Source organism: Salvia splendens, chromosome 6 (genome assembly GCF_004379255.2).
Source record: "Salvia splendens isolate huo1 chromosome 6, SspV2, whole genome shotgun sequence".
Classification (NCBI taxonomy): Eukaryota; Viridiplantae; Streptophyta; class Magnoliopsida; order Lamiales; family Lamiaceae; genus Salvia; species Salvia splendens.
Window position 1 is genome coordinate 4,284,310 of NC_056037.1, and position 27,241 is coordinate 4,311,550.

General features: G+C 33.8%; 3 protein-coding genes and 1 pseudogene across 3 annotated transcripts; 2 read left to right on the forward strand and 2 right to left on the reverse strand.

Moving 5' to 3' along the window:
- Positions 1–256: 256 nt before the first annotated feature.
- LOC121807974 lies at positions 257–1,147 on the reverse strand. The gene has a single exon (XM_042208311.1). The coding sequence runs from the start codon at positions 1,145–1,147 to the stop codon at positions 257–259; it is 891 nt and encodes a 296-aa protein (XP_042064245.1).
- Positions 1,148–10,092: 8,945 nt separating this feature from the next.
- LOC121807976 (transcriptional regulator SUPERMAN-like) lies at positions 10,093–10,863 on the forward strand. The gene has a single exon (XM_042208313.1). It carries the CDS (start codon positions 10,093–10,095, stop codon positions 10,861–10,863), a length of 771 nt encoding a protein of 256 aa, XP_042064247.1.
- A 3,824-nt stretch (positions 10,864–14,687) lies between these two features.
- On the forward strand, positions 14,688–17,526 carry LOC121806759 (annotated as a pseudogene).
- A 4,293-nt stretch (positions 17,527–21,819) lies between these two features.
- On the reverse strand, positions 21,820–26,920 carry LOC121806446 (protein ZINC INDUCED FACILITATOR 1-like). Its single transcript, XM_042206483.1, has 16 exons — positions 26,729–26,920; positions 26,275–26,315; positions 25,848–25,908; positions 25,677–25,779; positions 25,497–25,599; positions 25,344–25,397; positions 24,596–24,658; positions 24,170–24,219; positions 24,001–24,076; positions 23,440–23,640; positions 23,270–23,357; positions 22,908–22,993; positions 22,717–22,824; positions 22,452–22,496; positions 22,274–22,362; positions 21,820–22,159 (listed from the first exon to the last, which is right to left on the reverse strand). Exons 1-16 carry the CDS (start codon positions 26,877–26,879, stop codon positions 22,030–22,032), a joined length of 1,449 nt encoding a protein of 482 aa, XP_042062417.1. The 5' UTR covers positions 26,880–26,920; the 3' UTR covers positions 21,820–22,029.
- Between the last annotated feature and the right edge of the window lie 321 nt (positions 26,921–27,241).

Genomic DNA, 27,241 nt, shown 5'->3' on the forward strand with positions numbered 1-27,241 from the left:
TATCCTCAGTTAGATTTATTTTGTGTGTATATTTTGGTTAAAATAGTTAAAAGTGATATGTAAATAAAAATAAATAAAGTGATATGCAAATAACTTTTGTGTGAATATTGCATACTTTTCAATGTTCAACACGTGAATCAAAAAAACATAGTAAAAGATAAAGTGATATATTACTAACTAATAATATACACTAAATCCAGAATCAGCAGTGGCCTATTAAATTAAATCAAAAGTCATAACAATAAAAAACAGAAAATCACAGCTTAAGCTCCAAGTCAAGTTCTTTTGCAGCTTCTTGTTGATCGCCACCGCCACCGCCACCGCCACCGCCACCAACTCCCAATCCAAGCCATTGATGACCGTTATCAATTGCCACATCCTTAATAGCGGCAGAATTAGGGTTTCCTCCTAAACTCAGAAATCCACCATCCCTCAATCCCAGCCGTTGATTAGGGTTTCCTCTTAAATTCAGAGATCCATCAACTTGCATTGATGGTGAAGGCCTTAGCAAGTAAGCCCTAGACATCTTTTCCTGGGCGAGATGTCGCGCCATCGCTTGACTGTAGTTGGAGTAGGGTTTTCGAATCATCGATTGTGCCCTAACCCCAATCGACCTATTGAAGTTAGGGTATGCTAAGTAGGGGTAGTATGGGTGGCCATATTGTATCCGCGTGGGACCGGCCACGGCCGCGTCCACCATTTTGTGGCGGTGCTTGACCGCCGCCCTCTCTTGCCTGTGGGCGTTTTGGTGGCCTCCCAGTGCTTGGGAGGTCGAAAACTCCCTCCTGCAGAATTTGCAGGAGAAAGTTTTTTTCGCCAACTGCTCTAGGTCGTTGGATTCTCTAGGACTCGTCCCCTCGTCCTGATCACTGGCTAGCTTGAGATCTAGTGAGACACGAGACGTGTCTGTTTCGTATCTTGTGCATTCTTCCTTTGAAGTTGGGCTTTCCGGCTCTTCATGTTTGATATCTAGAAAGACACAAGCCGTGAGAGTCTCGTGTCCTGTGCCTTCTACATCGTCGGTCAAATAACTTCTAGCTCGCGTAGAAGATTCATCCGAGGTGACCGAGCCATCCGAGTGGCATGGCTCCTTGCTGAGGGGTTCCGATACATCATATGGCTTGAGCTTGATGTCGAGGGCTTCCATTGGTGAGAAATGAGAGGTAGAGAATATTGTGATCGGTTTGTAATTTGAAAGTATGATTAGAAGAGAGAAGCAGATGCTACATATATATAGTGATTATTAATCTCATAATTATGGTAAAGGATCACAATTTGCCTTAGGTGGATATTATTACACGTACAACGGTTTTGTGTAATTAAGGTTATTTGAAAGGAAAGTTTTAAGTCGGGCAGAAAGGATTTTTAAAAAGGAAATTTTTAATTAACAAACTAAATAGCTGCAGTTTTGGATATATAATTATTTTCTTATTGTAATTAGTGATTTCATGTATATATGTACGCAGATCAATTTCCTTCTTTATAATATGTACTTACTTAATATCTTATCTAATCATCTCAACTCCAACATGGAAACAACGGCTCTTTTATTTTTTACGAAGAATATCTTTCATCATTTATTTGAGTTAATTCTTGGCGGAGATTTTGAACTAATTTAAAATAGATGTTTAAAAATGCAAAGAGTATCGAACAAAAGATTAATATCTTACATAATAATAGACATATAAATTAAACATATTATACCTTTTCTCATAGTATTATACCTTATCTTGATCAATGCTAACAAATTAGCAATCCAAAATTAAAACCAATTTTTAACCATTAGATTAGGAGATTTAGTGGTTGATATAATACCAAGTAGATTATATTTTATATTTAAATAATTATTAAATAAAATTAAAGGGCATTAATGTCAATTCTCTCTTATTAAAATTATCCCATAACTTTATTTACGTAACTCACTCGATTTAAATTACATTTTCGCAAAAAATATATCAATTTAAAGGTAATTTTATAAGGATTCTAACGAGATCTCAATTGCATATGTTCCGACGACGTTCGAATAATGGAATTTGATGATTTTTATTTCAGTTTTCGTATATGTTGATAAGCAGATTTTTATCAACAAATACATCAAAAAATCTCAATATAATGTATGTAAAATCTCAATATAATGCATGTAAAATATCCATATAATTCATATAAAATCTCAATATAATACATGCAAATCTCAACATAATGCATGTAAAATCTCAATAAAACTGTGTTGATATTTTCGTGTACTTGTTCTGAAATACTCATGTCATTTTGTTGATATTTGTAATACACTATGTTGATATAAAAAAACACACAAAAATTATGATATAATAATAGAATGACGATCTTACCATTTGTTGATATTTTGTCTACTATTTATTGAAATTTATACGATTTAATCTCATCCACTCATTTTGAAATATAATGGTGGAGATTTGGTCTTGATTTTGGATTATGATGCTATAAGCAATAGAAGATGACCCATCATATATTCTATATATGTATGAGATAAGGTATAATATGTTTAATCATTTTCTATTATTATGTAAGATATTCTTTGTTTGGTTGCACTTATACTACAAGATTATTTTCTAAAATATGGTAACTTAATGTATTAATATTTTACAGTAATTTATTCAATTAAGTTACAGTAATGTTGTTTGAGAATACATAATTAATTTAATAAATTCATTTACGGAAACATGGTTAAATTATGGTATTTTAATACTTTAATTTATTAATATTTCAATAAATGGTAAAAATTTAGATTTATATCAAATGGTAACAAAGTCTAAGAAATATAGTTAATTACTAATGGAGTTCAATTTCGGAGAATTATAGCCTGAGAAATTCAACTGACTGTCCAAGAAAAGCAGACACGCAAATGACTCAATCTTGCATAAAGAGATAGTAAAAATATATAACAATATCGAACGTTTGATAATTAGAATGAGTATAATTAAAATCCCTTAAAAGGGATCTATTGGAGGACAAATATGGTGCCAGTAGCCGCGATTATTCCAGATAAAATGACTATTTACGTTGTAGTTCAAAAGGTTTGTAGTTGAAATTTGGGTTAGCTTAACTTGTATGTCTCACAATGTGCACAGTTCGTCTCATTCCTTCGACTGGCAATACGCTTCTGGCCTTAACTGATCGGGATCATGCCATCAACGTTGTTACTTTAAAGAAATTGTAGTGCTCAAAGCAAACTTGCGCTCTGAAAAATATTAGCATGAGATAATATTATATGATGTCAGTCATGTTACATTGCCTTTGGAATCAGAGTAATATACATGTAAAATTTTTAGATTTATAAAAAACTAACTGCTAAGAAAGTATTAACCAAGAATGTTTTCATTAATCATGATTTAAAGTTTGAGGCTTGAACATGATCATATATTCACCAGGAATCATTAAATGTTGCTTTTAGGACTCCGCCGACCAATGATGAAAAATCAAAGTATTTGAATTATGAAAAATTAAAGTATTTGGATTTCAAGAAAAGGATGCAATACGCAAGAGTGGAACTTGAAGAAAATGACAGTAGAGTACCAACAAAAATTGGAGTTTGCGAGTCTGCGACAGCCCATTAATTAAACATATAGTAAAATGAAAATCTATAACAATCCATTAATTAAGATATGGCCGCCATTTATGCAAAAGGCTTTAATATTTTCTCTTGACCGAAATCATATATAACGTAACTAATGTTATTCCAAGTTTTAAAAAAAATTCTGGAAAGGGTTTGGGATATGTACGTTATTTCTGTTGGACCTCCATAAGTTGATATGTAGAAAAAATATTGCATATATATGATTAATTTGACGAATGATTATTAAATTATACTAACACTTATATTAAAAAATTACTAACTTATAATTTATTTCAAAATAAATACTAAATTTTGTATTCAGGAGTATTATTTAAGGTTTAATTTACTTTTATGCTTAATTTAATCTCATATGGCAATAATATTCCTCACAAAAATTTCCCATTAATCATATACTATAGTAATCAGAATTTGACATATCATAATTCATACAAATATACACAATAGCTAGCTACAGCAAAAGACTTTCTCTAAACAAAACTTGAGAGTCATCCAAAGCTCAAAAATGTGTTCTTTTTCTACAGTTCCCCCATTTTCTTCCTCATACAAGTAGCTAAAACAGACACCAAACATTGTTACTTAGTACTAATTAGATATAGAATGATATGTAAATTCTTTATTATGTTGTATTTTGATTGCCATGTGAAATAAAAACAGAAAAAATTAATTAAACTTCAAACAATATAAAGTACTCCATAACCATATATCCACATATAGTAGTACACTAGTACATACTTCCATATGTAAATTAATCAAAAAACATAATAGAGACTAAATCGTAAATCCAGAAATAACAATGTGCTAATAAATTGAATCATATAACCCTAAAAGAACAAGAATTTCATAGCCTAAGCTCCAAATCAAGTTCTTCTGCGACATCACGTTGATCGCCACTGCCACTGCCCCGCCATCACCAACTCCCAATCCAAGCCAGTGACGATCGTTATCAGTTGCTCCATTATCGATAGCGGTAGGATTAGGGTTTCCTCCTAAATTCGGAGATCCATAAACCCTCAATTTCAGCCGTTGATGACCGTTATCAGCTGCTCGATCATCAGTAGCAGTAGGATTAGGGTTTCCTCTTAAATTCAGAGATCCATCAACCTTCATTGATGGTGAGGGCCTTTTCAAGTAAGCCCTAGACAACTTTTCCCGGGCGATATGCCGAGGCAACGCTTGATGGTGGTGGGAGTAGGGTTTACGAATCATGGATTGTGCCATAACCCTAATTGACCTATTGAAAATTCCATGCATAGGGTTTTCTAAGTAGGGGTGGTATGGGAGGCCATATAGCCGATTAGGGGCGGCCGCGGCCTCGTCTAGTCTACCATTCTGTGGTGGTGCTTGACCGCCACTCTTTCTTCCCGTGTGGGCGTTTTGGTGGCCTCCCAGTGCTTGGGATGTCGAAAACTCCCTCTCGCAGAATTTGCAAGGGAAAGTTTTCAACGCCACTTCGTTGGATTCTCTATAGTCGGCAAGCTTGAGTTGGAGGCTCGAACTAGGGCTTTTTGGCTCATCCTTATCATTGGCATGCTTGTGATCTAGCAAGACACGAGACATATCTGTCTCGTATCTTGTGACTTCTTCCTTTGAACTAGGGCTTGTCGGCTCATCATGCTTGACATCTAGAAAGGCATGAGGCGTGACAGCCTTGTGTCCTGTGCCTTCTTCTTCCTCCTCAGTTAAATGACTTCTAGTTTGCGTAGAAGATTCATCCGAGGTGGGAGAAGCATCGGAGTGGCATGGCTCAAGGTCGAGGGCTTCCATTGGAGAGAAAGAATTAAGAGGTTTGTAAGGTAGAGACAATTTTAAAGTTTGGTGTAAAGAGAGAACCTAGGTAAGCTTCATACATATAATGTTTATGAATCTTATAATCATGGAAAATAATCACAATTTGCCTTCGGTGAATATCGTTACACTTCAAACATATGTGTACCTTATTACAATGGAAAGGTTTTAGTTGGAATCTTTATCTAATTGTCTCAATTCGAACATGGAAACAACCTCTTTTATTCTTTTCGAAGAATATTTTACTTGAGTTAATTCCTGGAGGCGATTTTGAACTTTGATTTTTATATAACAAAAAAAAAACTATGATGTCGGAACTAAAAATGTAACGAGATATTCCAATAGAAGAAAATGGTATACACTATAAAGCATATTTTAGGACTCTATTATTATGTAAGATACTAATATTTTGTTTGCTATATCGACTAGAATATTTGCCAAACTATAGTAGTTTAATATATTACTTAATATTTTATTAAGTTAATTTACAGTAACGTGTTTGAGAATACATAATTTAATAAATTAATTTACGGAAATATGGTTAAATTATGGTAGTTTAATTTATTAATAATTTATGGAAATATGGTTAAATGGTAGTTTAATTTATTAATATATTAATAGATGGCAAAAATTGAGGCGTATACCACGTGGTATACATAATCGAAAAAAAATCTAATTAACTAAGTAGGGTTGGATTTCGGAGAATTATATATGGCGTCATAAGCAATTGCCACAATGTCCAAGAAAGGCAGGCGCAAATTACCCCATCTTGATACCGAGAGGTACTGAAAATAACAATATTGAATATTTGGGAGTTGGAACGAGTACAATCTAAATTTGATGATTCATGTGGTCTAGTAGGCGATTATTCCAGTTCCAATAATGCATATTAAGTTGTTGCAGTTACAAAACTTGAGTTGGACTTTGGATTGGGTCAAGTGGTCCAACTCACGGTGTGTATCGCTTGTCTCGTCCCTTAGTCTAAACTGGTCGGGTCGTGCCCATCGTTGTTACATTGAAGAACTTAGAACACTCAAGGCAATTATGTGCTATGGAATATATTAGCATGTGATAATATTATATGAGTTCGGTCCTATTACGTTGCCCTTTCGGGATTAGAGTAGTGCCAGAGGTGAAAGTAGAATTTATGAAGGGATCAAAGTACGTAATGCCAAAGGTGAAATTGTTATATTTATGAAAGAAATAATTGCAAAAGCATTTACCAAGAATGAAAGTTGAAGGTTTGAAGAAGATAAGATATTGTCCTAACCTCAACCATAAACTTTAATTGACTTTGTATCGCACCCTTTGTGGCCCAAATCTGCTATTGGGTCTCGATGCTGGGATATGAGAATGAGAAATGTGGGAGAGATAAATTAATTAGAATGCAAGTGATAAACACCCAGTTTATACTACTCTACTACTATGTTTTAGATGCTAGATTTGGATATTCTTTAATCTTTATCACGAGACTAGTCAGATAAAAAAAAGGTAGTGATTTAGAGACATAATGTCTCCATGCCATAATACCCTTATGGCATTTTGACATAGATATATTTTTTATTATGACTACTTTACCCAATATCATGTTAAATGGATACAAATCTAATTAAGGAATATTAAATCAAATTAAATATCTATATCTAAATGCATATTTATTGATTTGATTAGAGATAAACTACAATCATGCTCGAAACTTTTTATATGTTTACACATCATTTTTTTCATGTTAATTTTATACTATTTTATTTATTTAAAAATCATGAATTTAGATTATAAATTAGTTACTATAGTAGTAATTAACAAAATACATACTAAATTATTATTTAATAATAAAATAATTTGATAGCTTCATCTATTATTATTTTTTCAAATAAATTTTTACATAATCAGTTGATAATTTAATTATGAGTTATTTTCTTTTTTATGTTATACTTTCATAGCCGGTTTTATTATTATTTTTGTTAAATTTCTTATTCAAATTTGAATTGTATGATTAAATAATAGTAGTAGTTATTATGATGAATCATTTATTTGCGTTATCTTTTGTATTTTTGTATTAATTTTCTTAACTTTTATCACATGTAATATTTGTTTTCGACTCTATAAAATTATGCTTAGAAAGTTAACTTTATAAAGTTTCAAAAATAAAAAATCATTGTATTTTTTAATACGAAAATAATTGGATGAATCAACTTTTCTCATTTTAGATTATTTAATATATCGTACATCAACTAATTATATTAAGAATTAAGAAAATGAAGAATCATAAGCTCCATTAATAATATCTTTTTTAGTTAGTAATTTTAAACTAAAATTTATAAAACTAATTTGTAAAGAAATCCAATATTTTTTATTTGGTAGTAAAATTGTACTACTCTATATTTTAAAATTTTCTTTAAATAAATGCAATAAAAGGGGAATAGATAAAAAAATATTATCCAGTCATATTTTAAAATCGTATATATGATTCACGTGTTTATTAAATGCATGCATAATATATGCATAATCTACATTTATATCCTTAAATAGGTTATAGGGGTAATAAATAAACAAATTAATATAGGGGTAGTAAAGTAAACACATAAAATAAAATTTTAATTAAAAATACCACATAATATATAATTACCATTTTAACCTCATTATGTCTTAGACATTATGTCTCCAAAACATTATTCTAAAAAAAAATAAAATACTCGATTCAATGAATAAGATTAGTCGATTAGGTAACACATGCACACTAGTTAAAGAGATCTATGGAATCTCTTTTCCATATATAAAATGCTAGTCATTGCCTGTATTATTTCATTTACACTATACTTAAAAGACCTATACAATCTCTTAATTCTCCATATAAATATGGACATTGATTGATAATTTTCCTTTCCTGAATATGACATTATTTATTTATTTTCCAGCTGCAATGACTGTATTTTTGTTGGCTATTAATTATTATCCATACTATATTCCTTTTACATTTGTATGATTAGCACTTGTTATGGAGGACCAATCCGAATCGAATATTTATGTACTCAAACTTATTCGACTATTATTAAGTTAGGCTTCGAACTTGATTTACTCAATACTTCAAAGCTCACGAGCTTATTCAAATTTAGTACTAGAATTCAAACAAACCTTTTTAAGTTTAAAATGTTTACTTTTTTGTTCTAGAAGTGGGCTATAGAGACTTACAAAAATATAGTTAGTTATATACTAGTATTACTAATATACAGTACTATAGAAACCGTAGTTTCTATCCACTTTGAAAACTAAAAGAGAAAATACTTTCACACGAACTAAAACATTGTAGCCTCAATATGATTATTCACATAATTAATATCCTTAATGAATATATAATCAAATAAAGTAGCTAGGAATTAAAATTAATAAAACCTAATGATCATCTATCCACAATCTTGTCTCCCTCACTCGGAACTATCAAATCAATTATTTTATATTCTTGAATTAATTCATTTAAGAAGCCAATTACCGAGCAACATGTTAATAAGTCTTAATTTGTTTACATGCTTCACAATCGAAAAATGTAGCTCATGCATTAATTAGTACATATTTCTCTCTATATTTTGAAAAAAGGATATCATGATTAATTGGCTTGGAGAGGATAAGCCTTCACAAAATTAGAAAGACTTTTACTCCCAACATAAGAATGTTCTATTTTTATTTTTATTTTGCTTTAACTATCCAAAAAGTGGAGTATATAGTAAATATATTATATATGTACTTTAATTTATGAAGATATTAAGAAGGACATGTATATATGGATGATGCATCCATTCTTTCGAACATTTGAACCTTTAAGATTAATGTTGATTTTGAATAATATATGTCTAAATTAGAAATAATTGCGTGTAAATATCCGGACTTAATAACTTGTCAGCTTATGAGGGATTGCACATTTTTTTGCAGCCACAAAAATAATATAAGATTCTTCTGATTTTGTACATGGCAATTGAAACCATATTGTTTTGATTGTAGTACAAAAATTAAAAAAAGATTGTGAAATGAACATAGACAGTATATTGGTCGATAAATACGTGAACTTCAATTAAAATGAAGATGTTTTGATTAGATCAAACTAGATTAATTAGTTTATTTTAGTTTAGTATATTGTTCAAACATAGCTTGTACTCTTACTTATTATATCAACTTCTGTCTTACATTGTGTCTATTTTCCAGTATTGCATTTTTGGAAAATTTCACGAATTAGAAATTTCAAAGTTTAGGAATTAACCCAAATTAATGTTATATGGACAAAGATATTTTTCATAAATAACAATGAAAGAGGTTTTGCAATCTAATTAAGATAAAAAAAAATATTAAGGTAAAATCGTACAAAATCTGGATAAATATAAAAGGATTCAACCGTGTGAGTATCAAAGCCTAAACTTGCATGTTTAAGTAGGTAGCTGTCATAATTAAATTTTCAATTTCAAAACTTAGTCATAATGTCTACTTATTGCTTTGTTAATTAAGAAGTTAGCAAATAACAAAGTTTTATTTTATTTTCCAAATTCGTCAAAAGGTAACGCCACGCATTGAAGGTAGATTGGGATATTTTTTCATAATCATAGGATCCATAAATAATTAATTTCTCCAATCATCCAAACAAACACTATATATAACCCCTCTTGAATCAAACTTTCAAACACCAAACAAAAGAAAATTAATTCACTATGGCATCCCTCGAGCCATGTCACTCGGAGGCCTCCAACATTTCCGTCACATCGAAAAATAATCACGCGATCAAGGAAGAGGAGGACGAGGAGGATGAATCCGGCACGAAACACGAGACCATGCCGCGTGTCGTGCTAGATCTTGGACCGGCCAACAATGAGGCGAGGGATAAAGGAAACCCTAACAGTCCGAAGCTCCACGAGCTTAATCTTTTCAACCCTAGCGACGACCCTAAACCCTCAAAGTCGAAAACTTTCACTTGCAGTTTTTGCTGGAGGGAGTTTTCGACTTCTCAAGCACTGGGAGGCCACCAAAACGCGCACAAACAAGAGAGGGCACTAGCCAAGCACCGCCACAACATGGTTGATTTGACGGCCGCGGGCCCTGACGCTCACCCGCCGATGCAAGGCTACTCCTACTACCCCTACTCAACACACAATTATTCTTTCTTAAGGTCACATGGGGTTAGGGCACAATCTAATATGATTCACCCTAAACCCTACTCCTATCATCACGCGCCGTCGCAGTACGCCTATTCCGTACCCCGGGAGAAGATGCCCCGGCCCTACCTAATTGACCCATCACCATCAACACCAGATTATGCTTTGAAGTTGGAAATTTTTCAGCCACGTGATTATAAGTTTAATTTTGGAGTTATTAACCCTAATTCTTCTACTAGGACCAATGAAGGTGATGATAATAGGCTCAGATTGGGAAATGTTGATGATGGGAAGGATGATTTAGGACTTGATTTGGATCTTAAGCTTTAATTAGTTCCATTTCTGAATCTTTTATTTCGATCTGATTTGTTAAGTACTCTTTTAGTTATAATTACATGATTTAAGTATCAATGGTTGGTATATGTCTATGCACTTTTAATTTCATCTTCTTCTACTTCATTTTACTATTCATGTAATTCCATAAATAAATTGAAGGACATGAGTTATGGCTGTTATGCCGTATGATTAGAATATGATTTTAGTGTACATAGTTTTGAAATTCGAACATGTATTAATTACTTTGCATATTCGAATATATCGATATTAATGGACATGATCAAGTTTTTATTGCTTATATATTTTGTCACCAATGAAAATCTCTTCGCAGTTGGAAATAATTAAATTTGGACAATAGCTTAAATACGTCAAATTCAATGTAGCAAATTGATTGGCCCTAAAAAAGTATATTAAGGTTTGAATTCATAAGCTATTGATTTTGAACTTAATTCGGCATATCATATGCATGTTTACGTTTTTAAAATATTAAGAATGTGGTCTCTTTTCTAGTAAAAATTATATCAATTAAAAGGGATAAGAAAATATGGAAAACATTCACATTTTATTTGTCTTCTTATCTTTTTATCTCAGTTTGTATTAGGTGGAAAAGATAGAAAAATTACCTACAGTAGAGAACTATGAAATTGATGGGAAGTTAATGAAAATATGTATATTCACGATTAAATATCGACTTTCATGCTGAAATACGTGGAAATATAATACTTCACTAATGTACATGATATTCTAAAGTATATCGGTTGTCTTGGAAAAAAACAATATTGTGTCGATTATCTCTTGCAATCATTGATATATTAGGATCAAGCCAAACATTTTATTACTAGTACATATTTAAAATATTGTGTGTAATTAATGTTGTGAATTTTGAAATAGTTTATTCATAAAAATACTCCTCATTCAACAAGATTTATTAATTTGGCCCAACTTTTAAATAAGTTTAAGCCCAAAATTAACAGCCCTCTCTCTCTCTCTAAACTATCCTCTCTCTATTTCTGCGACTGTCTCCTCCGGCGAATGTCATCGCCGTCCGTCTTCTCCCACAGCCGCCGCTGCTTTCCCTCACTGCCGAACATCAGCGGTCCCACCGCCAGCTTCCCGTCGTCTTCTCCCATTCCCCTTCGCTCATCAATTCCGCTCTTTTCCCCTAATTTTATTGAAACCAGAAAATAAAACCCCTAAATCCTCTCCATCCTCCAGCAAGCAGCGTGTCCTCACCATCTTTCTACCATGCACATGTGTGAGGCAACTCAAGGGCTACATTGTTCTTCATAAGCGAGGTTGGTATTGATAGCATTTACACTCCTTTCCCTTGACGTTCTCTTATAAAAATGCCTATAATGAATGGTGTGATATAATTTCTGATTTACTGCTGATAACATATGTTTTGATGCGTTGAATGAATGCATGCTTGTTCAAATGAATGATGTGCCAATGTGTGGTATCATGATTGTTCAACTGAATTGCGTATTGAATTTTCAGTTTTTTTTTTTTTGCTTAGACTCACTGAGTCCGGTATTTAGTTTATGCAATTCATTTCATATTGAAGGAACCTTGACTTGGATTACAGTTTTGCATGCTGTTCATTTTCTTTTGGCAATTAGATTTTCTAGGTTGGCTTTGGTATTGTTTAAAATACTACTGCTGTTATTAGTGCTTTATTGCAGATTCTAGACCTCCTTGTGTGCGAAATTGGAACCGGAAAGAAGTGGTTTTTTATTTTGAATGAAGTGGATGGCTGCAATTTTGCAAGGCAAAGATGCGGAGGAATGGACTTACAGAGGAGAAGGAGCTGTGAACCTAGTTCTTGCTTATTGTGGAAGCTCTCCTCATTTTGTACAATTTCTCTCTTTTACTTTCCTTTTACAACTATGCTAGATCTTCTGAAGTTGATTGCTAGAGTTGACATTTGTTTTTTCTTTTTGGAAAGTAAAAACTTTTAGGTAAATAATACGAGGACAGTTTCTTATTTTTTGCTGTTATCTTGTTTTTCTGAGATTCAACTTATTGATATTCAAACTCATCTCCCGGTGTGATATTGGCCGTTTTTTATTTTAAACTATTTAAATCTAGCTGAGGAGAGAAATGGAATAAACTCAATTTTGCACCCTTGTAAGTAGATTTTATTTGTGCAAAGAATTATGATCTTACTATTTAAAAAAAATGATAAAGTCACTATAGATGCCTTCCTAGCTTTTACATTTCTTGAAAGTTGGTCCTCAACTTAGACTTGCTGTAAGTTACCATCAAAAAAATTATGTTGGATCATCATTAATTGTAATAGATGAACATTCATGTTTGGAGTATCATTAATTGTAATGGATGAAATAATTTAATGCATACACATTCATGTTTGGAGTATCATTAATTGTAATGGATGAAATAACTTAATGCATACACATTCATGTTTGGATTTATATGCATGAATAGGCAATGACTTATTTTATGAATCAAAAGGGTAAATCTCTTGTTTGATAAAAGTAGAAGACCTTAAAAGAATCATCTCATGAAGGGGGTACACAATTCTATCTCTTGTAGATATAAAGAGAGACTTTTAATACATCCGTAGATGGTAGCTTGCTACTAGTATATGCTACATTTTGTAAAAATGTCTAAATGCGTTCACTTTTCTCTCATGCATAGGTTGGAAAAATTTTAAGGATACAAAAAGTTCCAAATGATAGAACTGAATGTGTGAATGGTCATTCAGCATTAATCAACCATGAATCCCTCTTGTGGGGAAAATTTGAAGGCATAGTTTCAGCACCTACAAGGGAAATTGCAGAGCACATATATATGTACAGAAATTAATGTGTCCACTCTTGGGTTCAGAGCATGTTGATGCAGGGGTAAGATATTTTTCTAGAAAAGTTTGGAGCGAGCATTATCATTTTCTCCTTTTATTTTTAAGATCATGATCTATGATTTTACTTACTAAGAATCCTAGTAGTGTTTTCAGTAATAACATCTTCATGCATGTTATGCTTGTTCGTCTTAGTGTCCAACATTTGTATGTCAGAGTACATGTACTTCGTTTACAATTCAATTTTTTTTAATGTTGTAACAAAATAATTATGGTTAGCTGATGTGTATTTCTTTTAGTTGGACGTATTAAAATGGATGTACACTATTAAAATGCAATATTTAGTACTTTCAACACAGCACACAATGAAGAATAATGGGTTGGTCACTTGGTTTCACATGAAAAAGTGAAGCATTTAATTTTCATTTTAAGGACTCATATATTTGTTTCTAGCGTAACTGAGACATTGGAATTTATATGCAAATTGCTGCAGATCCATGTTCTTGTGTCAAGAGAATTTTTGGAGGCAGTTGACAATAAGGTTCTTTGTCAGCGTCCATCATGTCGTGTTGATGCTGCCAGAGTCAATCCCCTTCATGACTCGGTTCTTCTAATTGCTGATCATTCAATGTTTCCTCATGGTATGAGATGCATCTCAAGTTTGTTTGGATAAATATTTTCCTATGGTTCTCTGATTAAAGATGAATTATTGAACAGTTTATGCTTGCTTGAGCTATTCTGGAGCATATTTTCTTTGTATTGTGACAGACTGGGTTGCTAAAAATTTTCTTCATAATTAATTGTTATTTGGGTGTTGAGCTATGAATTTCTGATGGTAAGAGGGTAGTGGGTCAAATTAGGGCAGACGTGTATAAATTGTTTGAAATACAAATTTTATGTTTGACGCATTAATTTTATCTGTAATTTATGCCCAATCGTAACTCAGTAGCCATCATAGACTACTGAGATAAAGGTGCTTCCCTAGTGCTTTTGTCCTACTTATGTGCACTATATCTCGTCTACAGATGCACACTTCCTTAACAATTTTTTATAGGAGTTCATTACGTTTTTCACTTTTTCTCTTACTATGCAAAAGCAGCCCAAAGGCGGATTTCTTCCTACTTCAGAATTTATAGCTGAGGGAAATGCAGTCAAAAAGAGAATTACTCGATTTAAGATGCACCAAGCTCTAAAATTGCATCGAGGAAAGGTAATGCCTAGATATGTAACCTGGAAATAAAATTTTATGATTGATGCGCATTGCTCATTGCAGCTTTTTAACTCTATAAATGACGCAAGACTCTTTTATTTCATGGACTATTTTTATTATAGAAGTGTTTCTTCGAGCATAACTGATGGGATTCTTCATATGCAGATATCTCAAATAAGTCAATATCATCCTCTAGATTTGTTTTCTGGATCCAAGGATGGAATACAAAAAGCAATTGAAACGCTCTCTCTAATACCGCAGAATAATTTTCGGGTTTTCTTAAATGGTTCAATTATTTTTGGAGGCATGGGTGGCACTGCAGACAGCACTAGTTCTGCGGCTGCTCAATCATTCCATGACGGACTTAAACATGTCATTTCAGCAAAAGATGGGATGCACATCAAGGGTTTTGTAGATCTGCTCACTGAAACTATTTTTAAGTCTGGCTTATTAAATCGGCTTCTTGAAGTACAGAAGCTTGATGCTATTGATATAGAAGGTGCAATTCATTCCTACTATGATATTATTTCTCAGCCTTGTGTGGTATGTCGGTAAATAGGTGGGAAAAAATTCCCAGCAAGGTATTCATCAATTCACTCAATGCAAAGGGGTGATAAAGTGAGAATTGTGAGGGATTACTTGATATCAGCCACTGCAAAGGACTCAAGTATGATGATTAGTTTCAAGTCCATAATAAATATGGATGAGGAATCTCTACATCGTGCTGTCTTTCTGGAATCAAGCAAGCAAACCTTTTATTACAAGGTGGACACCAATTGATCCTTCTGTATTTTTAGCATTATTATTTTTTGGAATCAATAGTCTTCAGTATGGAGTTTCGAAAAAGGTTTATTGGTGATATAGAAGCATGAACTTGTTAAATTCTGGCAACAAAATTTACTTACACTTTGATGCCTTTCATGCTATGTGATTTAAAAGCACGGACTTCACTTCTGGATCTAGCTTTATGTATGATGTTCCTGTTACTTGTTTATCACTTGCACTTTGTGAAGTTAGTCACAGATGCATGTAAATAACACTTTGGAATTAAATCTCCATGTCCATTGTCGTATTCAGTTATTAATACTTTATCTTTTGCTACCTTGTTTGGAAATCCATGATTGTGTTATGTTTTCAAGGAGAATTGTATTTTGTATTCAGATATAGCTCTTTTAACTTATCTATTTGTTTTTTGCAATCCGACCACAATCTCTAGGCATCTTTCATTGACCTGGACATGAAACCATTGAAGGAAATGGAATATTACTACGAGTTGGATCAAAAATTTGTCAACTACTATGTCCAAATGTTAAAAGATACAGATGTGCTTGATTGTGGTTAGGCAACCCAAGAGTCGCTGAATACAAGTACCGGTATTAATAATGGTGGTAAGTCCTTTCTTCTTCTTTTTTTCTAAGAAAAAACACATCTTGAGGTCCCTATACTATTAACATTTTCTTAGTAGAACAAGGACCCTAGTAAAACATAAAAATTAGTACAAGAACTTATTAAAACAAACAGTGAAAGCACAGAAACTGAGATGTTTTGCCTTTTTTAGATTTACAAAACTCAAAATTTAAATTATGCACCCAATTTTTAACTTATATACCGTTGCTGAACATGCTTTTACTTCTCCTTCCCCCCTCTCTTAACGCCTACCCCTGTGAGTGTGCAACTGATTTTGGCTTGTGGATATTGATTTGGTGAATTCTGCCCCATATTTGCTCCGTGACTAGAGCTCCAAATTTATGTTAGTATGCCTACTTGTTAGTTTATAAATCCATCACCATATTGGAATATCAGTGAATAGAAGTCTCCAACTGAATCAATTTCAACATATTTAAAAAGCATCATTTCCATTTCCAAATCTCAGTGCCTCAACATTGCAAATGCCACCCTTTTGGCATAATGGGTTGTCCAAGTTATGTACTATGTGGGAAATGAAATGCTAATAGGAAAGGATCAGTCTTCTATATCATTCAGGAAATAATCAATCTCCTCCAGTGTTGTCTCACTGTTCATATTTGAGAGGTGACTCCAGCATCACAAAACATAAGAGTAAGGTTGGTATACTGCACTTAGGCTACTCTACCTTTACACTTTGGAAAAATGTGATGGTGCATGTGTTTGAGACCAATCATTGGGTTATAAAAAACAACTTTGGGCCATATCACACTTCTGCTTTCGCTTTGCATATTTGTCATTTGCTTTCTCTTTCTTATCTCTGGGTGCACGTAAACGTGTGGTGTATCATGGTTCTGCAGAAATGGCAAATTGATTGAGGATCTAAGAAGAGAGATATAGATCGGCTCTCTTTTCTACGAAGAAAGGGTGTCAACTCAACTACTTCAGTATCTTCCAGTCAACATCAGCCATGAATTTATGCAGCTCGATTTGGACCAAGAAGTTAATTGGAATATGGCTCGCTGGAAGATGACCACTCCTCGTGCGCTCTCTAGGCCACAAGTTAACCCCAACCAGTTTCTTCTAACTGAATCTGGACTGTAATTCTATCTGTAACTTGTAGACTTCATGAAAGTTTAGTATTCTCATCAACATTAAGCGTACCAAATTTTGTTGTTGTAATCAGTTCTAACTTCTAAGCTATACTCATAGTTTTCATGCCCAACTTAAATTGTGTAAACAGCGAGCAATAAATTTGCATGTGGTTTGCTGCAATCCTATCCTTTACAAAATATCTATGTGCCTCCTCACATTAATTGCAAGAGCAAAAGCTATTGAAGCAAAAAGGAAGAAATGTATGTAATGAGAGTATCATGTAACCAGGAAGATATAAAAAAGTTTCTTCAAAATGGGGATGCATTTTATACAGTGTAGAATCAGAAGCGACGCAACAATGTGGTTATGTGCTACTTCTACTAGAAACTGAGGAGCTGAGAGACATAAAACCTCTATTCAAAACAAAACAAAGCAAAATTATACCAGCTACCATGTCTAACATGACACCCATATAAAAAAGGGAAGTGCATAGCAAAGCCATAATTAGCAAAACATTTGATTCTAATGTAGAGCGAATTCCACTTCTTTCAATGGTCGCATGCTTCAGAGGGCGTCTATGAGGACACGAATAGGAAGTCCTAATTCCAAAAACGAGCCAGCAGGTAGATAGTGGCCTCAGAGGAAATGTGCTATTTGACTAACTAAATTATGAAAAAACTTACTTCAGGAAGCAATGCTGGGCACTCTGCAATGTGTCTGGCAAGATTAACTGCAGCTGGGGATGTGGAAGCCTCCCCCATGGTGATGTTGTTAAAATAAAAAGCAGCCAAGTTATCAACTGCGGATGCACACTACCACAAAAAAATTGAAACATTGTGCAAGAATCTTTACTACTCAGTCCTGACCCGAGAAACAAACATGAAGAGTAGTAGTAGCTAGGACATAAGTATATAATCTAAGTTGATAGCATTAATTGAGTTGTCATCTTGAATTGTCAAACATCACCGATCATACAGGTAGAAAATTGAAACCAACACATAAGGTTCTCCAAGTTCATGCAAACAAACTTTTATTAAAAAACACAGTAGTTATGATCAAAATTATAATCGCTGAGATATTTGGTAAGCATTCCAGTTAACTTTGAGCAAGAGAATATTGGAGAAAATAGTATCCACAGTCAGTTACTTGACAGAGTATTTAAGTTAAATTACAATAAGGAGTAGTTGATCTCACGAACCTGAGAGGATATACCAGCATCTAGACCTTTGAGTCCGGACTCAAGTGAACCAACAATGTGCATGAAGGTGTGAGTATCAAGACTCAGTACAAAGAGAAGATGGCTGTTAAACAGAACCTCAACAAATGCAAAGTATGCTCTTGTTAACTGCAAAATGGAGGAAATTCAATTAAGGGCCTCTATTTTATGGTTATGAAAAAGGTCTGCAGTGAAACTACATGACAATAACTATCATCCTAATGGGCACTTCAACTCAGTTATTAGTTTCACTCTCTTTTGACTTCATAAAAAGAAGTGTTTGCATTACATTGTAACCAAAGAAAAGGACAAAAAACAAATTCAACCCACATTTGATTTTTGATGGGCTTACAACAAGTCCAATTTGGCACTCCTTAATAATTTTATTATAAGTAGCTACCCACAAAAATGTATGACAACAAGTTGTGTAAGATTTTGAAGAAAATAAAGAGAGTTGACTATGGCCTTCTTGGGCATGAATTTCTAAACGAAATGCACTACATGAAATGAGGGACAAAAGATGCTACTTCCTTTGTTCACAAATAGTTGGCTCACTTTGACCGGGCACGGGTTTTAAGAAATGTAATAGAGAGTGAATGGAAAAAGATATTGAAAGGTGAGTCCTACTTTTATATATTAGTTTTATAATAAAATGTGAGTGAGATAAAGTTAGTGGAATGTGAAGTCCATTACCAAAAGTAATAAAAAAAGCAAATGAGACATTTAATCAGTGGACGGATAAAAATGGCAAAATGAGACAATTATTGGGGGTGGAGGGACAAGTCATAATTGGAAGTTGGATACAAACATTAACTTCATCAAGGCTAGGAAAGTAAAAAAAAAAATTGAAATAACCATAGCAAAGAACTATTCAGAAAAGAGAGAAGTACTAACAAACCTTCCTGTAAGCCAAAATGTCCGCTAGTGGAATTGACAGTGTCATCTTGAGAGCAATATCAAGTGCATCAGCTAGTGCTCTATCTCCATATAGTTCAAAAACCCCAAAGTTGACATAATTCCCAGCAAGCGCTGTGATTTTAATTTACAAATTCAAAGGAAAAATAAGAGAATAAATAACAGACAAAATCCCATGAATAAGATGTTTCATTATCCCGGAAACCGGGGCTGGTCGGAAAAATAGTCGGCAACGAGCCTTTCGTTGGCTCCCTCCCGATCACGATGGATGTAGCGGCGAGTTGATCTAGTTGGTCGAGGAGGAGGGGCGGGGGTATTCGCGGTGACATAGGCTTTATAGGCGGCACGATATTGTTCATAGTATCCATGTTCTTCGCGCTCCGCTTCCGCAATGAGATTGGTGAAATCCATTTGAGAGGGTTCGAGTGAGAGAGGAAGATGTAGATAAGTTGTATGAAAAAATATGAATGAGAGATGAATGGAAGATGATTTGATGTGAAAAATGGATGATAAATGTGTGTATTTATAGATGATTTTGGGAATAAAAAAAATTAAAAAAAATTCTAGAAAAACAGTAAAAAAACGGCCATATTTTTTAGAATCTGAATTTTTTTTAATTTTTGGTATTATTTTCATTTTTTTAAAAAAATGAATTTCCAACGGAAATGCCGTTGACCAATCAGAACGTGTCACGTCAGCTACTCGCTGGCACGGACGTGCTCGATGCATCGAGCAGCGCCGCGCCAGCGGCGGACAGCGGGTGTCGTGCCGCTGGCACGGACGGAAGGATGTTGTCCTTCAACCCCTGCGGATCCTTCAAAGTGACGTGTACCTTTTATTTTTAGATGTCGTGGAATATTGTCAACTTTCGATGCAATGATAACTTTAGATAAATTACGAATAGATGGTACTCCCTCGTCCCAAAATTCCAAATCACTATTTTTATAAAATATACTCCTTGAAACCATAAATAATTATCTCATCTTATTTCAGCACATATTTTTTTCTAAATATTTAGAAAAAATAGTAAAATCATGAGTAGTGTAATGAGCTAATAGAATATGAAGTTCATTTACTACAAAAAATAAAAATGAAATAAGATATTTATCAAATAAAATATTTAACGATAAATATCTCAACATGACAATATAAGAGATTTAATTGCGGAAAGAGGAAATAATAGCAAATAACAATTTATTATATTTAAATATATGGATAATATACATTTAATTTACAATTTTTTGTCATTAAGAGATCTGAAAATAAAATATTACGTAGATCACAAATTTTCTTCTTTTTTTTCACTTAGATTCATACGTGTAGAATATGATGTATTATGGTGATATTCAAAATAATATAGCTTAAGAATTATAGGAGTACTATATTGTTTCTCTCATCTCTAATCATTTTAGTAAATGCTTTCCTTCTATTCTACAAGTCTGGCCTTCGAGTCAGAAGAGATAGATGGGATACAGTTTGGATCGTTGAGCCTCTTTTAAAACAGAATGAAACGTACATTTTATATGCGTCACCCTTTTCCTTTTATTTACACTAAATAGACGTTAATTTTTGTACATGAATCTCTTCCTGCAATCATTGTCAATCGACTCCACTTCAAGTCTGTTCTTTTATATAACGGAGTACAATATATAAACACAATTTCAAATCGGTTCAATTTATTTCAATTAAAATAATCTAATATTGAAGAGAGTTTGCCTCATCGAAGATGTCGATATTCGACATCATCAAGCAGTTAAATCGGCCGGTGCAATGGAATTTCGAATTGGACCAGACTTATCTAATTAATACTACTACTATATACAGTAATATTTTTAATATAACAATTTTCAAATATTCAAATTTAATTAGGATGTTTCATTTCTTTATCGTTTGGGAGATATAAAGCAGGTCAAAAAAACGCAAAACTCGAGTTGAAACCGCTGAACCCATTTCTTCTTAATTTCACTTTTTAGTTGTTTATTAATATTTTATTCACTAGTATTCCATATAATCTAATTATTAAAATATGCAACGATGTATAAGTTTCCTAGTTACTAACCTAACCGCATGAAATTTCATCAAATTTTACGAGGACTGTGACCATTTATTTGAGAATGACTCAATTTTGGTTTTCAAATTAAATAAATAGGATAATAATTTACAAGTATAATCAATCCTATTGTGTGTGTAAAATTGGAACGTCTGAACCCGGCTAAGAGACGAGTGTTGTGGATGGTTCTATATATAGTTAATATTATTGGTTATTGATTATTGATGAAAATAGAGTATGAATAAGCTAGATAAATAAACATTCGCAACAGTAAAATATGAATTTTGACTTCAACTTTTACATAGTTACAAACTCTATCCATGATATTTCTATTACAGAAAGAATTAGAGTTTTGGTTACAACAACATGACAATCTTCATGCAAATATTTGCTTTGGTTGTGAAGATTAATGGCTTACAAAGAATTAGAGTGAAGCGTTGAATCAGCTATTTTCATCGTTCAACCAAAAATGGTTTGAATGTCATCAAAACTGCAATTGCCTCAATAATGTTGAGGATGAAGAACACCATTTGATCTCCTGGAAGGAAATCGGCACCTAGGCGTGTTTCTGCCCAAGAAAACCTGCACAAATCGAGATAAACAAGGACGGATTAGCAAGATGTCTAATACAACATGCGCACCGATCAAACGTAGTTAAGAAGGGTTAAATGAATAAGACTCTGAATGGAAACTCACAGTGCTCCTCCTCCTAAAGGACCAACAGCTTTGAAAAGTGACACAAAGGTCATGGCCAGACCATTTGCTGCACCTCTTTGGTCTTGGTCCTGCGATCATTTAGTCGATACATTCATTTACCAGAGGCACAATCATGAAGGCTCGATAATTATTATGTGTGAAACGATTAGAGAATTACCACAGCTCTATTTTGTAATATGAAGAGCCCAGTCACAATGGAGATCTGCTCAAACAAAAAAGATACTATTAGGTGCAGCAATGTATTGATGAGTATGCTTCCACTAGATCTACTTACTTGCACAATGTAAATTTTTTGTCTGATAGATAATGAAGCAATGAACTCATGTAGCAAAAAGGGCATATTCAACTATTGTCACAAAACTAGAGAAGGTATGGTGTTACATTCCTTCAAAAAAAGGAAAAGAAGGCGTGTAATCACTTACCGATAGGACATTCTTCAACAGAGATGCAATATTTAACACTATGGATAGTGTGATCCCTGATAGCATGGCTATGTAGTGATAACTTGTTAACAGAGGAATTGAAACAATCTGCATTCAAAAAAGAAACCTTAGCAAAAGAATGTCTGGAGATCACATTCAAATCATATATATGACTAGTTCGAAGGCCATACTCCTAGAACTCGAGAAATCATGATGGGACCCAAGAGTTTCTCCATAATCGGATACAAGGAAGATTGGAAGATCAGAAGGCCTAAACCTGAAATTTGTGCAAGTAGACAATATATTACTAGCAGACAAGAGCGAGTGAGGAAAACTATCAAGCCGCTATACTTACTAAGGCATGACATATTGTTACACAAAAGCTAAGTAAGCATGTGGAACTGTATACATTGTCCATAGGCTTATGAAAAAGCGACAAAATGAAATATGTTGAGAAAGAATATATTTTGACCTAGTTTGATACCTTCTATAACTACACAAAGGATGACATATATGATACTCCATATTACTAGCAGGAACTGTTCAACCATACCTGAGACTGAAAGAACTGATCCAACATCCTCGGTTGAGTAACCAAGCCCTCCGAGTCTTCGGGGGCTCTCGGCCCATAATGAGAATATCTGCGTACGAATAAAAATTAACCTTGTCATGATTGTAAGCAAGTTGGGAACTTAAGAAGTTAAATCAACTATTAGTACTTACCTCGGAGTAAGCCATATCATGGAGTGAGAAAGTGCTATAAACTATAATGGATGACATAAGTGGCCAGTTCTTAAAGAGGCTTTTCTTAGAAGCCTTATTTTCCTCCATCTCTTTAATGTCAGACTGTTCAGTTGCAGCCTCCAAAGCATCGTAAGAACCTCCAGAAGATGTACTCACTAAAATGTGTGTGTGTAGTGTTTCCTGCGTCTCTTAAAAATTCATTAGATCAAATTGATATTGGAAAATCTAAGCATTCTAGATGAAAATAATTATGATTATATATAAACAAGAGATATGCAACATATCAATTACTCTTTGGAATCACATGCACATAGTCCAACAGCCTAATTCGTCTATTGATTTCTTTTCACACAACTCTCTGGTCTCTGCTCAGTTAAACTTTTACTTGACTGCACAACATGTGGCAGTCACAGAGCATCACCAGAACAGCTAATGCTTGCAGATGGATATATATTTTGTCATCAACTTAAATCTTGTTATAACATAAAAAACACATTAAGCTTTCAAGAAGTAAATAGCATGAGAGATGGAGAAACGTACCGGGATCCAGAAACAGGCGATAGTTACAACTGCCGCAAATACTGAGGTTATCAGACAGGGCAGGAAATATGGGAATCTATCAAAATGTAATTGAGTTAGAGTACATAAAACCAGAATCTAGAGGTGATATGAATAAGAAATAGATACGATGGATTATAACTATATGCACCTCGTCCAAAATGAATCTGATGTGAATATTCCAGGGAATTTGTCTGCAGGCTTAGTCCAAATATTGAACCAAAGGAAAAAAGAACTGTCAAATTGGTGATGACATGCACAGGCGCACACACACGCACATACATGTACACATTTAGACATATTGTAATTCAGAAAATATTGAAGAATTATAGATATGCCACCGGTGACTGCCAAAAGACAAAATACAAAACAAACTTCAGGTTGAAGTTCCTTAGATATTTTTTATTAGTATATTTTATGATCTATAGTTGAATAGGTAGAACTTTCCCCCCTTGGCCTTTTATATAGTTTACAAATTCAAGATGATTACAGAATGGAAAATTCATAACCAACATTTGGCCGTTGCACTATATAAAACATACTGAAACACTGGAACACATCCTCCATATATTAGTACCTGAGCAAGAAAGCCTCCCAATGCTGGTCCAATAACTAATCCGGTACCCCATGCTGTGCTAACCTATGGAAATTTGAATTTGAATTCTCAGGAATCGCTATTTGAAAATGAGTAACTTGAGAAACAAAAATAGGTCAGTACTTTAGGCCCTTTTAAGGATATTTCTGAAGAGCTACTAAGATGTTTTTAGGGGTTATAAGTTCCTTCAAAGTGTCAGACAATATCTTTCAAGAAGATGTGGTTTTCTGCTAAAACAAAACATTTGGAGCCGATAAGCCCTTTACAAAAATGCAAATGGACGTGTGGAAGAAGATGAACCATGCATACCTAAAAGATGTAATTGCAGTTTTTTCAGTAACATCTTATACAATGTAGAAGATATAATCTCTTTAAAACTAGCTCACGAGAGAAGATCTTCTTAATTGGAATATGGTGGAAGTGTGGTCATTGCAACTACTGCATACTAATAAATTGTGGTCACCAAAAAATACGAGTATATTATATTCTAGAGATTTTAGTTTTTAAGGTATAAATCATTCATGTCATTCTTTTCTTAATCAATGCAATCTTATAGATGATATTGTTGATCTTCAAATTTGTATGAGGTTTCACACGCACCCTCAACAGGTACTCTTCTATGATCTATTTTCCTGTCAGTTGCTCCATATATGATAGCATATTTGTTGGTATCACAATTCACACACTGCACACACAATAAATTACTATAAAACATATGACAACGACTTACTGCTGACAATCCATACGACTGGTATTCATCACGAACCGTTTCACATGCATATGCCTGGTCATAGAGTGAAGCCATAAATACAATGAGGAATCCAACAGGGAAAAATAAGTAAAAAACAACAACTAGCTGATGTTTAAATTACCACTTAAATACCTTTATTGGTCCAAGTAAGCCATTCATACTACCAAGAAGAAACCTCGTGATGATGGCCATCCCAAAATTTACACTAAGGCCAAACAGAGTGTTGAAAACAACCCTGAAAACAGATGAACACCTAATTATTTGGATGCCCAGAATAATAAGAAGTTTAAAGAAAAGAAATCGATTACTGACACTGAGGCACAGCCTATAATTATGACAGGTTTCCGACCATATCTATCAGCAATTACTCCCCACAATGTAGAACTCACAGCTCTTCCAATCATGAATGAGGATCCTTCATAACGTGAGGAATAAGTAGAGGATGGTAATTAATAATATTAAGAAGAAAAGAGGTTGGCCTACCTACAAAACCAGCATAATAACCAATATCCTCTTCTCTATCTGCAACACCAAAATCCCTTATCTGCAACAGTGACAAAGGAAAAATGATAAATAATTTGCTACTCTGCCATCAGCCAGACCACATTTTTCCAGTTTAGGAAAAAAATTATTTGGATCATCTTCACAGTTTAACATAGAGATGAGGAGGAGGTGAAAATGCAGATAACTAGCATGTTTCATTAGAATTTCCATCAAATTAGATGGCATATATGTATTTTTAGCAAGTGTAAGCCTCATTCTTGGAGTACCAGAATTTAACTACAACACATATTTTCAATTCTTCAGTTAATGAACCACTAGACCTACCAAAATTGCACTGTCCAACTCGACAGCAACATATAATATCCTAAAAAAATAAACAGATGATGGAAAAGAGCGAAATGCTTACCATGAAATAAAGGAATGGGTAGAGAGATGCTATTGTCAGAGCTGTAGACAAGCAATGGAACAGAGAAAATAAGCTTCAGTACCAAGGAAGTGATGGAGGTCGCAATTCGAAAATGCCAATGCAATCAAATGAAGCTAAGTTCGTTCGTCGCTGGAATCATGACGGAAATTTAAGCAATTCGTGAAACATAACCCTGACACGAAAACAACACTTTAAAAGGAAAATTTCCATTATTCTACTGTTCACGATCAAACAGCAAAGGTTTGCGTACTCATGATTCACACACACACGCACTCTCCTTGATTCAAACTACTACTCATGCCGATGAATTAACACAAAAAATTGAAATTAAAAAAAGACAAAACAAAAAATGAAATAGATAATTAGAAAAACAACAATCGCGAAGGTTTCTGAACTCTGCACACACACACACACAGAGGAAGGGTTTGGTTACCGGTGGCGAGCACGATCATCCAGACCGTGAGAATTTGCTTGAGAGGCAGGCCTCTCTGCAATTGTTTGCGGCGATCGACTGCACATCCTGGGCAACCCTGCACGTACTCATCTTTTTGCAGTAAGCTCTCTGCATATTCAACCGCAGCCATTGTCTATCTCTCTGTGGCGTTGGATTGGACTCAGCTCAAAATGAGAGCCACAGCAGCTATATATACACGCATAAATACATACATGCGAAGCACATGAATGATATTCCATCTAGTGTGATCCTACAAAAAGACGAGCACCATAAGTTAACTGACAGTCAAAATATTGGCCAATTGTATTTGTTTTTATTAGGGTGTCCACTATAAGGCGGACACTAGCCCCGCCCCAGTTTTTATCCATAGCCCCAATTTTATTGTCCATAGCCCCAAAATTCTATTTCCGCCACTATAGTGGACACCTCCAATAGCCCTCAAATTTTATAATCAATTTTCATTTTTAAATATTTTTTAGTTTCAATCACGTG